General features: G+C 34.1%; 1 protein-coding gene across 6 annotated transcripts in view; it reads right to left on the bottom strand.

Moving 5' to 3' along the window:
- MAPK10 (mitogen-activated protein kinase 10) overlaps positions 1–14,314 on the bottom strand; it is a 310,585-nt gene that overhangs the window by 129,849 nt on the left and 166,422 nt on the right. For all 6 annotated transcript variants that reach the window (XM_079153291.1, XM_079153290.1, XM_079153293.1 and 3 more), the window contains one exon: positions 8,994–9,163. In XM_079153291.1, coding sequence (XP_079009417.1) covers positions 8,994–9,163 — 170 coding nt within the window. The remainder of the gene's footprint in view (positions 1–8,993; positions 9,164–14,314) is intronic.

The raw sequence follows: 14,314 nt of genomic DNA, 5'->3' as shown, positions 1-14,314 counted from the left end.
TCCAAGTCTTCAGGCTACTGAAGGCAGGAAGGTGATACACTGGAAATCTACAGGGACACTATAAGTCAATAGAAGAATTCTGCAATATCACAAAGTCCACTGACATCTGAACAATATGAGAAAACAAAAGGAAGAAAATGTCCCAACAAACCTAGATACTATATCAATAAAACCCAATGACAGCATAGCAGAAGAAATGTCAGAAAGGGAGTTCAGAATGTACATAATTAAAACAATCAGGGAAGCAAACGAGGAGATGAAGAGCAAATGCAGGCATTGAAGGAGGGATGAAAGAGCAAATGCAGGCATTAAATGATGGCACCAATCAACAGTTAAAGGAGCAAATACTGGAAACGAGATCATTTTCAATAAAGAGTTAGAGATACTGAAAAAAAAAACAAACAGAAATCCTTCAAATGAAGGAAACATAAACCAAGTTAAAAACTCCATAGAAAGCATAACCAATAGGATAGAAACACCTGGAAGACAGAACCTCAGATACTGAAGAAAAAATATTTACTCTTGAAAACAAAGTTGACCAAACAGAAAAGATGGTAAGAAATCATGAACAGAATCTACAAGAATTATGGGATATCATGAAAAGGCCAATTTAAGAATTATTGGGATTGAGGAAGGCTGAGAGAAACAAACCAAGGAATGAACAATCTATTCAATGAAATAATATCAGAAAATTTCCCAAATCTGAAGAATGAAATGGAAAACCAAGTACAAGAGGCTTATAGGACTGCAAATATACAAAATTATAACAGACCCACACCAAGGCACATTATTATGAAAATACCTAACATACAAAATAAAGACAGACTTTTAATGGCCACAAGAGAAAAGAATCAAATTACATTCAGGGGGAAACCAATAAGATATCAGCAGATTTTTTTAGTCCAGACCCTAAAAGCTAGAAGGGCCTAGAACAAACATTTACCAAGCCTGAAAGAAATGGATGCCAACCAAGAATCTTACACCCAGCAAAACTTATTTTCAGATTTGATGATGAAATAAGATCCTTCCATGATAAACAAAAGCTAAAGAATTTACAAAAAGAAAGCCAGCATTGCAGAACATTCTCAGCAAAATATTCCCTGAGGAAGAGATGAAAAACAACGATGCAAATCAGCAACGGGAGGAACTAACCTAAAGGAATAGCCAAATAAAGGGGAAACCAAATCATGTCAAAAAACAAAAATGAGTCAAATGACTAAGAATACAAATCATATCACAATAATAACCCTCAATGTTAATGACCTGAACTCATCAATCAAAAGGTATAGACTGGCAGAATGGATTAAAAGAAAAATCGAACAATTTGCTGCCTTCAAGGGACTCATCTTATAGAAAGAGATACCCACAGACTAAAGGTGAAAGGTGGGAAAAAACATACCATGCACACGGACACAGCAAAAAAGCTGGAGTATCCATCCACATTTCACATAACGTGGACTTCAAGCCAAAACTAGTCAGAAGGGATAAAGAAGGACATTACATACTGCTTAAGGGAATCATAAATCAGCAAGACATAACAATCATAAACATCTATGCCCCAAACATTGGCTCATCCATGTACGCCAAACAAATCCTTCTCAATTCAGAAATCAAATAGACCACAACATAATATACTAGGTGATTTTAACACACCTCTCTCACCACTGGATAGAACTTCCAAAAAAAAATTGAATAAAGAAACCATAGATCTCAATAACACAATCAACAATTTAGACTTAACCGACTTATATAGAATATACCATCCAACAAAGAACGAATACACGTTCTTCTGAGCAGCACATGGATCGTTCTCTAAAATAGACCATGTCTTATGCCACAAAGCTAATGTTAGCAAATACAAGAAGATAGAGGTTACTACCTTGTATTCTATCGGATTCATAAGGGATTGAAATTAGAAATAAATGGACAGAATAACAAACAGAAACGTCTCCAATACCTGGAGATTAAATAATACACTATTATATGATGAATGGATAAAAGAAGACATTAGGAGGGAAATTTAAAAAATTTTAGAAGTAAACGAGAACAAAGACACATCATATCAAAATCTCTGGGACACTATGAAAGCAGTACTTAGAGGAAGATTTATTTCATGGGGCACATTCAACAAAAGAAGAAAAGTCAACAAATAAATGACTTAACACTGCAGCTCAAAGCCTAGAAAAAGGAGAGCAGACCAACACCAAAAGTAGTAGAAGACAGGAAATAATTAAAATCAGAGCCAAAATCAATGAAATTGAAACAAAAGAAACAATCGGAAAAAATTAACAAATAAAGAGTTGGTTCTTTGAAAATATAAACAAAATTCATAAACCCTTAGCCACAGTAACAAAGAGAAAGAGGGAGAAAAACTCAAATTACTAAAATTCGGAATGAACAAGGAATATCACAACAGACACGAGTGAAATACAAACATAATTAGAAGCTATTTTGAAAATCTATACTCCAACAAAAGAGAAAACCTCGAAGACATCAACAAGTTTCTAGAGACATATGAATTACCTAAACTGAACGAGGAGGACATACACAACTTAAATAAATCAATTTCAAGCAATGAAATAGAAGAGGTCATCAAAGCCTACCAATAAAGAAAAGTCCGGGACCTGACTGGGTTCTCAGCCCAGTTCTACAAAACCTTTAAAGAAGAGCTCATTCCAATACTTTCAAAGTATTCCATAAAATAGAAGAGGAGGGAACCCTCCCAAACTCATTCTATGAAGCCAATATCACCCTGATACGTAAACCAGACAGAGACACATCAAGGAAAGAAGATTTCGGACCATATCCTTATGAACATCGATGCAAAAATTCTCAACAAATTTTAGCAAATCGCATACAAAAATATATTAAAAAGATAGTGCACCACGATCAAGTGGTTTTATCCCAGGGATGCAAGGTTGGTTCAACATCCGGAAATCAATACATGTCATTCACCATATCAACAGACGAAAAGTTAAGAATCACATGATTATTTCAATAGATGCAGAAAAAGCATTTGATAAAATACAGCATCCCTTCATGCTCAAAACACTAGAAAAAATTGGGGTAGTGAGAACCATTCCTTAACATTGTAAAGGCCATCTACGCTAAGCCCATGGCCAATATCATTCTAAATGGTGAAAAACTGAAAGCATTCCCCCTAAAAACTGGAACAAGGCAGGGATGGCCCTCTTTCACCACTTCTATTCAATATCGTTCTTGAGTCTCTAGCCAGAGCAATTAGAAAAACCAAAGAAATTAAAGGGATACGAATTGGAAAAGAGGAACTCAAACTATTCCTGTTCGCTGATGACATGATTATATATTTAGAGGAACCTGGAAATTCCACCAGAAAACTCTTAGAATCATAAGTGAATTCAGGTAAAGTAGCAGGTTACAAGATCAATGCTCATCGATCCAATGCATTTTTATACATAAGTGATGAATCTTCAGAAAGAGAAATTAGGAAAACTACCCCATTCACAATAGCATTGAAAAAAAATAAAATATTTGGAATCAATCTCACAAAAGAGGTGAAAAACCCTCTACAATGAGAACTACAGAACACTAAAGAAGAAATTAAAGAAAACCTTAGAAGATGGAAAGAATCTCCCATGTTCTTAGATAGGCAGAATTAATATTGTCAAAAAGGCCAGACTACCAAAAGTGCTGTACAGATTCAGTGCAATTCCAATAGAATCCAATGGTGTACCTTACAGAAATAGAGCAAGCCATTATGAAATTCATCTGGAAGAATAAGAAACCCAGAATAGCTAAAGCAATCCTCAGTAGAAAGAGTGAAGCAGGGGGTATCACAATACCAGAGCTTCAACTCTATTACAAAGCAATAGTAACAAAAACGGCATGGTATTGGTACCAAAATAGACAGGTAGATCAATGGTACAGAATAGAGGACATAGACACAAACCCAAATAAATACAATTTTCTCATACTAAACAAAGGTGCCAAAAATATGCAATGGGAGAAAAGATAGCCTCTTCAACAAATGGTGCTGGGAAAACTGGAAATCCATATCAACACAATGAAACTAAATCCTTATCTCTACCCTGCACGAAACTCAACAAATGGATCAAGGACCTCGGAATCAGACCAGAGACCCTGCATCTTATAGAAGAAAAAGTAGGTTCCAAACCTTCAACTTGTTGGCTTAGGATCAGACTTCCTTAACAGGACTCCCATAGCACAAGAAATAAAAGCTAGAATCAACCACTGGGTTAGATTCAAACTAAAAGGCTTTCTCTCAGCAAAGGAAACTATCAGTAATGTGAAGAGAGTGCCTACAGAGTGGGAGAATATCTTTGCCACTCATACTTCAGATAGAGCGCTAATTTCCAGAATCTATAAAGAACTCAAAAACCTCTGCACCAGAATACAAATAATCCAATCAACAAATGGGCTAAGGAAACGAACAAACACTTCACAGAAGAGATGTACAAGCAATCAACAGATATATTGAAAAAATGTTCAACATCTCTAGTAATAAGAGAAATGCAAATCAAAACTACCCTAAGATTTCATCTCACCCCAATTAGAATGGCGATTATCAAGAACACAAGCAACAATAGGTGTTGGCGAGGATGTGGGGAAAAAGGTACACTCATACATTGCTTGTGGGGTTGCAAAGTATGGAGATTCCTCAGAAAGCTTGGAAAGGAACCACCATTTGACCCAGCTATGCCACTCCTTGGCCTATACCCAAAGGACTTAAAATCAGCATACTACAGAGATACAGCCACATCAATATTCATAGCTGCTCGATTCACTATAGCCAGATTGTGGAACCAACCTAGATGCCCTTCAGTTGATGAATGGATAAAGAAACTGTGGCATATATATACAATGGAATATTACTCAGCCATGAAGAATGATAAAATTATGGCATTTGCAGGCAAATGGATGAAATTGGAGAGAATATCATGCTACGTGAGATAAGCCAATCTCAAAAACTAAAGGACGAATGATCTCGCTGATAAGTGGATGAGGACATATAAGGGGGGTATGAGGTGTTAGCGTTAGGGTTAGGGTTAGGTTTAGGGTTAGGGATAAGGTGTGGTGGTAAGGAATTGGAGGAAGGAAGGACTCTATAGAGGGGAAAGAGGGGTGGGGGGAAGGGAAAAAAATAACAGAAATGAATCAAACAATATTGCCCTATGTAAATTTATGATTTTTAATTAAAATAAATTAATAATAAAAAGGAAACCAATATAGCCAAAAAAAAAGAACTAAATAAGTATCTCTATCTCTCTATCTCTTCTGTAACACACACAAACACACACACACACACACACACACACACACAATATCAATGAATAGTCAAAAGAATGAAACAGATATTTCTAAAGAAGAAACACAAATCACCAACAAATACATAAAAAACATAATCAGGGAAATTTAAATCAAAACTACATTTAATTTCATCTCTCTGCAGTCAGAAGGGCAATTAACAAGAATGAAAATAATAATAAATGCTGGCAAGGGATGGGGGGGAAAAGATGCACTCATACATTGTTGATGAGACTGCAATTTAGTACAACCACTCTGGAAATCAGTATGGATATTCCTCAAAAAGTAGAAATGGCACCCCTTGTTATTTATCCAAAGAAGTAAAATCAGCATACTATAGTGATATAGCTACATCAATGTTTATAGTACAATTCAAAATAGCCAAGTTATGGACCCAGCCAAGATGCCCATCATAGATGAAAGCATTAATAAAATGTGATACATAGATAGATAGAGATAGAGACAGAGATACACACACACACATAAAAAAAAATGGAATTTTACTCAGCCATAGAGTGAAATTATGACATTTATCAGTAAATGGATGGAAATAGAGAACATCATTTTTAAGGGAAATGTGCCAGACTAAGAAAATCAAGGTTCAAATGTTTGCTCTTGTATGCAGAAGCTAGGGCAAAATAAGGGTGGGGGGAGGAAGAGGGACGATCAGATATTATAAAGATATAGGGAAGATCAGTGGAGTTTAAGAGGATTGAGAGGGAGGGAGAAGGAGGATTGGAAAAGGAAATTTGAAATGATTTTGAAAACATTACACTTTGTGCATATACAAATATACCACAGTGAATTCCACCATTATGTATGTGTACGTGCGTGTGTAGGGACCAGGGAGAGGGAGAAGAGGAGGGAAAGGGGAATGATGACCAAATCATATTATTCTTTATATGCATGTACAAATTTGTAACAACAAATCCTAGCATTGTGTATAATTATAATGTACCAATAAAAATATGGGAACAAAAGATCTACAGGAGAAAAAAATACCTTGTCAGGGAGAAGGGTCCTCTTATTTTGGTGTCTATATACATGATAGAGTTTTTGGAAAGTCAAAGATTCCTTTCTGCCTTTCATCTTGCTCTTTGTCAGCCTGAATATGATTTTTTTCCCCCTGGGACAGAAGAACTAATAATCTCAAGAAACTTAAAGGTAAATATTTTGGAATTCAGGCATTTTTTTTACTGACAAATTTGTCCTGAAACTGGCTTAAAAATTCAGGGATATTTTAATTATTAACACATGTCTTCAGTTATTATACCAAAGACCAAGGACTGTTTTCATCCCATAAGAAACAAGAAAGAAAAGCCCCAAATATCCTATAAAACATCCTATAAAATTCTTAGTATACAGTTTTCAAATTTTTCTGTGCCATTTTGTTAAATTCTTGAGCAAAATGATGTTTTGGATCTACTTTTGAGTTTTTAAGCATTCTACTAGTTTCACTTCACTGGCAGTCCTTATTTTCCATGGAGGCTGTTTTTGAAGGAAAAAGAAAACTATCCCAAGAATTATTTGGACATCTGCACTAAGAATGTTATTCAGGAAAATTTTCTCATGTTTATATTCTGCAGTTTTCCATCAAAGAAAGGTAGCTAACAATCATTCTGTTTTCTCCATTCCCTAGTAAATCTAGGAATTTTGCGTCAATTATTTTAATATTAGAATCTTTATAATGTCATGTGTATTAGTGTCACTGCCACAACAAATCTTTACAAACATAAATGATTAAACAACACAAAATTATTGCCCTACATTTCTGAAAGTCAGAAGCCCTATATGGGTTTCACTGGCCTAAAATCAAGATGCTGGCAAGCTGAATTACTTTCTGCAGGTGATAGAGGAGAAATGGTTTCCTTTAATTTGGGTTAATGGCAGATTTCAATGTCTTGTGGTTGTAGGACTAAGTTCTTTATTTTCTTGCTGATAATCACCTGACAACCATTCCCAGCTTCTATTAGTCAACCATCTTTTTCGGCTCATGTTCCCATTTCCTCCATCCTCAATGCCAGAAACAAGGCAAGTGTCTCTTATGTTCCAAACCTCTTCTCCATCTGTTCCTATTGCATCTCTTTGATCCATTCTTCTGCTTTCAGGGATTCATGTGATTATATTGTCCAACCTGGATATTCCAGAATCATCTCCCAATTTTAAGGTCCTTAATCTTAATCACATCTGTAACGCACCTTTTATCATACCAGGTAACATAATCAAGGATTCTGGAGATTAGAGCCTATGCTCTTTGAGGTAATCATTATTTTGCCTATCATGCCATGAAAATATTTTGAACCACAAAGAGGTTGCCTTATACCTGAACCATAAGAATTAATAAATAATTCACAAAAATTAAAATGTATTTACTTGTTTATCTATTTTAATGTCCTTGGCATGAAAGATTTGATCCACTGTTAAAAACACTAAAATGTTCTACCTTTCATATTGCAAGATTAACTACTGTTTGATATTGGGAAGACAGGAATTTACTAAGTAAATTTCAACAATAGCCTTGATATATTTGTTAAATAAGGTTGAAATTTTAGTGGTCAGATTTAGTAAGTACACTAGCAGAAGTGCATTCATGTCAACCAAGCATCAACACTGAACATAAACCAGTTGTCAAAATGAAGCAAATCAAATTCAAATAGTTTCATGAAACTTAAAATGAAGTTTTGAAAAATATTGAAAATTATCCATTGTTATCACTAAAATAACATTGCTAATATTTTAAATGAATGAAATGAAAGCTTAAAATAAAAGTATTTTTAAATGTTTATTTCATCATCATCCTCATCACCCCATCAAACTTTTATGCTTTTAAATAGAATTAATAATTAACATAGAAGTAATTAATATAACAAATAAATATATTGCATAAGTAAACATTATAAATATATAAATATGTAGGGCATATTTTTCAATTTTTATGTATTGGTAGGAACCTTCAAAATGCTTAAAAATTATTATGCTAAAAAACATTCATACTAAATACATTTTGTTACCACATGATATATGTAAACTATCTAAAAGAAAAACATATCGATTAACCTGATATCATTACTTTTACAGGCATTTTGTAATGGCTTAATCAGATCTAGATTTGTCATTACTTCAAGTAGCCCCTCAAAAATGTCATAAAATTAGTAAGGAGCCTAGAATCTTTCCATTTGGAAACGCTAGGCAAATGTTTTTAAAATGCAACTTCTTTTTAGATAGGTTACTAAATTTTAAACATTGAACTTTAAAAGTCACAGGAACATTTGAGGTATCATTTATCCCTCTCATATATATAGGGGGATTTATTTACTGTTATCTTGAGACAGCTCTTCATCTCTTCCTGTGAAACATACAAATAAAAGTTCCTAAATGCATTAGCAACAAGTAGAAATCTCTGGTTCTCTTGATTTCTTTGTGGTGTTACATAATGGATTTTTTTTTTTTTTTCCTGGTGATCAGAAAAACATGTCACAATTCAAGTTGTCCAAATTGTTAGCATGTGGGAAATAAATGACAGATAATACTCTATTATAATAGAAATAATTTTATTTCTATTCAGTGGAATGTATTTTCCCTGTAAAGTCATGTTATTTATTTATTCATGTTTTATTTGTGTGTTGGCATCCAGTAGATGCACACAGTATGTTCCCTTGAAAGGCATAACTTAAATTCATTCCACTTACCAAACTATTCCCTGAGCCCCAGAGCCAATAGGCTTTAAATTCTGGTAGCGCTTGAGAACTGTGAAGGTTGAGTCTCCCACTTCCACACTGTAGAACTGGTTGTCCACTTTGCTTTTGCTCATGTTGTAATGTTTGGCAATATATGACACATCCACTTGTTTATCAAATCCCTGTTTAAAAGAACAACAAACACATAAGAGTAGTGATTGAGTAGAGTCATAAAAGATGCAAAAAAAAAGCCTGTTTAGGTTTTTTGTTTTTGTTTTTGTTTTAATGATTACTAATACTTAGCCACCTGTCATCTAGTTCAGGTAGTTCATATAGAAATAGAAAAAAAAAATGTGTATTATCTCATGCAAGACTACCTGGTATAAAAGTGTTTTAAAAACACAAATAACTTTTCAATATCAGAACTGTTTAGGGCTGGAGTTGTAACTCAGTGGTAGAATGCTGGCCTGGCATGAGTGAGGCACTGCATTCAGTCCTCAGCACCACATAAAAATAAAGACATTGTGTCCACATACAACTAAAAAATTCTTTTAACTATTTAAAGTAGAATATACTGATATTTAATTCACACATTCTTTTCTAAAGTCTTTCATTGAAACTATTTATGAGGCAAACACGTATTGAACATATGTTGATCTCTGAGACTATTCGAGATGCTTGAGGATTCAAGTTAATAAGATGGTGATCACTAATTGTCTATTATAATAGTCATAAGAGGAAGGATAAAAGAATATATCCACAAAACTTTCTCAGGAAGAACTGAGACACAAACTGATGTGTCCCTCTAATTAATTAAGTAAATTTGAATTAAACTGTCTTGACTTCATTTGTTCTCTTTAATACCAGGAATACCATTGTCCTTCATTAGTCACTGAAAAAGTTTAGTTCAAATTAACCTTATTCTAAAATACCATATAACACTTTATTTTTTGGAAGACTATATTTTAAATATCTCAGTTGTTGCATTTTCTGTTTATTTTTAAGAGCTCATGTGTAAATTATATTCAGTCATTGAAGAATTTGTCCTTGAAATCTTGAATTACTATATAGATAATGATTCCTCCTTAAATATATAATGTAAAAGGCCATCACCCATGACTATTAACTACTCATACATGTGCTTATATTTTACTTTATGACATAAATAGTAAGAAACCTCACAGGTTATCAACCAGCCCATCTCTTGTGGCACATACCGCTGAATTCTTACACAACAGTTACTCCAGAAATTGAAAACTCAAATAAGTCCTTGATTCTCATTAGAGTTGGCATTAACACATTGGGGGCATTTGAGAGGTTTGTGGCTTGTTTTAGAACCCAACAATGAGAGCAAATATGGCTTGTATTTATTTGCTTTGTCAAAGAATGCTCTTTGCCTTTAATGAGTGGGACATTCCCACACAGTGACTAACTTCACGTACACCTCACAACTTTTGAAGGTACTGCCAAATCTTTAATGAAAAACCTACCTGTAATATTTTGAGTCCAAAATTTAAACCAAAGAATTTTGTATGATTTTAATATACACTAGCTTTTCTGATAATCTAATTTTTATATAATTCAAAGAAGATTTTTAACTCTCCTGACACATGAATTTCTGGGTTAGTTATGATACTATTTTCCTTGGAAAGTTTTATCATTCCATCTCTAAATAAAAATCTTAAATGGAAGTACCATCTAATTTTCACCTAACTCCTTGGAAAAGGACCCATACAGCATTGGTAAGTAAATGAAGAGAATCCAGCAGGGACCATTCAAACATTGTAATAAAATTTACTATTTCAGTATGAGAATCTTGAAACTTCATATAAGTGAGGCAGAGGTGAACATATAATACACATGATAGACACCAGTTATGGTTGGGTCAGCCAAGATAACAACATTCAGTACAAATGCACACAGGCCTCAAAGAATAAAGTGGACTACAGATTAGAATTCGATGTTGTTTGTACAGGAAGTTGAAAATTTGGGTAATTCACATATGCAACAACAAAAGACCTGAGATCAGGAAAGCAGTCTGTGAAGCATGGAACAGGAAATTTAAAAGGAATATTAAAAATCAGGGCCAAGCAAGCCTCTTCAAGAAGACAACAACAGGGGTTAGAATGTAGACAATTGGTGTGGACAACAGCAGAAACAAGAGCATTAGTATTTAAACAATCCTCAATTTCAACCCCAGTGCCAGGAACGGCTCTCCACAACATGGTCCATTTCTACTCTAGGCTTGTTGGCGGTGTGAGTAGACTAGACTGATCAAAATCCTACTTTATTCCTAAGATAAAAAGCAACTGGACCTAGAATATCAAATGCTGTCATCTGCCTGCCTAACAGTGTGGGATACATGAAACCTTGCCATTTGTCATATTCTGAGGTGTCTTTACAGTCCTTAATTTTGTGGTCATCCACAAAATCCTTAGCACAAATCAGGCTCATCAAACATAGAGAATCCCTTTTCTTTTTCCCCACATATTTCCTTCTCTGTTGAAAAGTGGCTTTTCTGAATGTGCTGCATGTGTGTGCTAATTACATGCCATGACCTTTGTGTTCCACACTCCTGCCTTAATGCTATATTCTGGCACCACCCTCCACTTTTGGACTTGGTTTCCTCCTTTCTAGCTATGGTCTCAGTCATCAGTTTGCATTTGAACCAACCTACTGGTGCTCTTCTAACACTTCAATACTTATGCAAAGAAACCAAGGAAGTTCAATGTCACTTGAAGTGCTCTAACAGACATTCTATTTAACATTTACAACTGTTTAACCCAACAAATTCTAATGATATGCATATCGTGTGCCAGTTACTGGATTTGGCACTGAAGATAAATGAAAACAAGATAAGATCCCTGTCAAGCATGGAGACAGACAAGTAAGTAACTAGTGAAAATATGGATGATATATTCTGTAATAAAATAAAGGTGCTGTGTACAAACAGAAAGTAGCAGCTCACTGCTTACATTCATTCATTATCAATAATTAAATTACTTTGTATAAAACAACTTATATATGCCAAATCACTAGTATAAAATTGGTAATATTTGAGAGGAAATTTGATTTATGTTTTCTCAGACTAACAATAACCCTGGACCACCATTCTCACTGGTTCTTAGATGAGTGGGCATCTGTACCACTACAAATCATGGACACAACACCCTGGATATCCAGATTCTCTAGCTATAGGTTCTGAGGATCTGCAGATTATTAGCTAGGCAGTCCAGATGATTCTGATTCAAGGATATGAGTCTCTGACTTTGAGAAAAACTGTATTGTCACAATAATTCTCAGAGTGGGTTCTCCCTAGAATATCAGTATGAGTATTCCCTGCACCTATGGAATCAGTAGTTCTGGGGATAGAGTCAAATAATTAGTTCTAATAAATGCTCCAAATATTCTGATACATTTTAGAGCCACACATTGGAGAGGAGGTAGAGTCTGAAAACTGTGAAACACATGATACTGGAAATATTTCTACTGGAAATATGTAGAGAATGAAACACAACAGAATTAATATTTCGGTACCTGCATCTACATCAGGGTACATATGTAGAAGCTCTCAATACTACTAAATTTCATTGCTCATGCATAAAAACTGAAAACCAGAATCCAAGAAAGAACCACATGATAATAGAGTAAATCATTTCATCTCAGCAATTGTTCGTACACCAGTGTTCAGTAATTTTTTCTAATGAATACCTAAAACAGGATTTTTCATTTAATGGAGATGCTATGTATGGACTTGGTTATCCTTTGGGTCAGTGATTAAAGAAATTGCATAACTGATGCTATAAATCAGTGGTAGATCACTTGCCTACCATGCAAGACCCTGGGTTCAATCCCCAGATCCCCAGAACCAGCAAAAAATGTATTGCAGAACTTATCCACAAATTTCAACAATAAAAAAGTTTCTACTCAAAAGAGAAACAACAAAAGTTATTTAAATGAAATGTCCAAATCCCTGACTCATTTTCTAAAACAAAATAAAAATAAAAAGTTTAGTTATCATTTATCTTGATCCCAGAGCATATAATTTCTCACAATGCTATTGTACTTATTATTATATTTTATAAATTCATACACACACATACACACACACATTATCTATACCTAGTTTTGATTAAACTTAGGTAAAATCTAGAAGTTAGAGAATACATTCTTGAAAAGTATCTCAATGCATTAGTAAAGTCTATCTTAATTATAAAATGGTAAGACTGGAGATAACAGCACTGGAAATTTTCTTGGATTAATGTCATAGTCAAACTTTAATGACAAGGATGTTGTGTCAAAGAGCTTCCCCCAGATCCCATCTGTGCCCCAAGCTCATATATCCATATTGAGTTTTGAAAAGTTTGGAACATATTTAATAGCATATACTTTATTCTTTGGCTTCCATGCAGTCTTCCTTGTCATAACTATAATGTTCGAATACAAATTTTTATCTACAAAATGTGCCTATGAAAAATGCTCTAGGAACATGCTGGAAAAATATTATCAATACTGAAAATAACATCTCTCCAGTTATGATTTAGTTTTTCCTGAGTTCAGACCATAGGACTCAAGATAGTTGGGGTGATTTAGGCTAATAACCAAAACTTCCTGCTGAGAAGACATGATTAGCCAACAGTTTAGGGCAGAGATAATGAAGTTTTAACATGGAATAGAACTAGCTTGGGAGGGAGAAAGCTTATCAAACACAGATTTCTGAGTCTTTCTCCAAAGTTTCTGATTCAATAGGACTAACATAAGGGCCAAGGATTCAGGCAACATCTTGAGAACCACCATTTTAGAAAAAAGTATGTAGGAGATGTTATCATTCAAAGAGAAGCAATGGGAGAGGCAAAACCTAGAAGCAATGTAGATCAGTAAGCACGCAATGGATGTGGAAGTTAAAAACAATGAATGACTCCCCTTGACGTCATTCTCCTTAGCAGCCACGTTCTCAGTGATGTGTTTTTCCATCCTGTGCATATAAATCAGTGCCTGACCAATGTTTTTTTGGTGAGCTCATGAAAATAAGCATTTCCTTATCCATTTGTATTAAATTCACACAAAAAATTTGAGAAAATTACAAAACCTATGGGTATTTATAAATGTTCACTAAAATGGAAAATATCTTTCTGGAAAATAAAATTAATATGTTGAGAGTTAATTATAAGGAAGATATTATATTTTAGAAAATTATAAACCACTACAGTGGTAACTTTTAGAGATCAGTATTTCATTGATTTAAATTATTTTAAATTTATTCTTCTATTTAATATTAACCTTATATTTAAATATTTAAATGACTTTACAGTTATTTCTATTTTGGATGTAAT

Source organism: Sciurus vulgaris (assembly GCF_902686455.1).
Source record: "Sciurus vulgaris genome assembly, chromosome: 9".
NCBI lineage: Eukaryota > Metazoa > Chordata > Mammalia > Rodentia > Sciuridae > Sciurus > Sciurus vulgaris.
The sequence above is the reverse complement of the archived record's forward strand: the minus strand, read 5'-3'. Positions and strand labels throughout refer to the sequence as shown.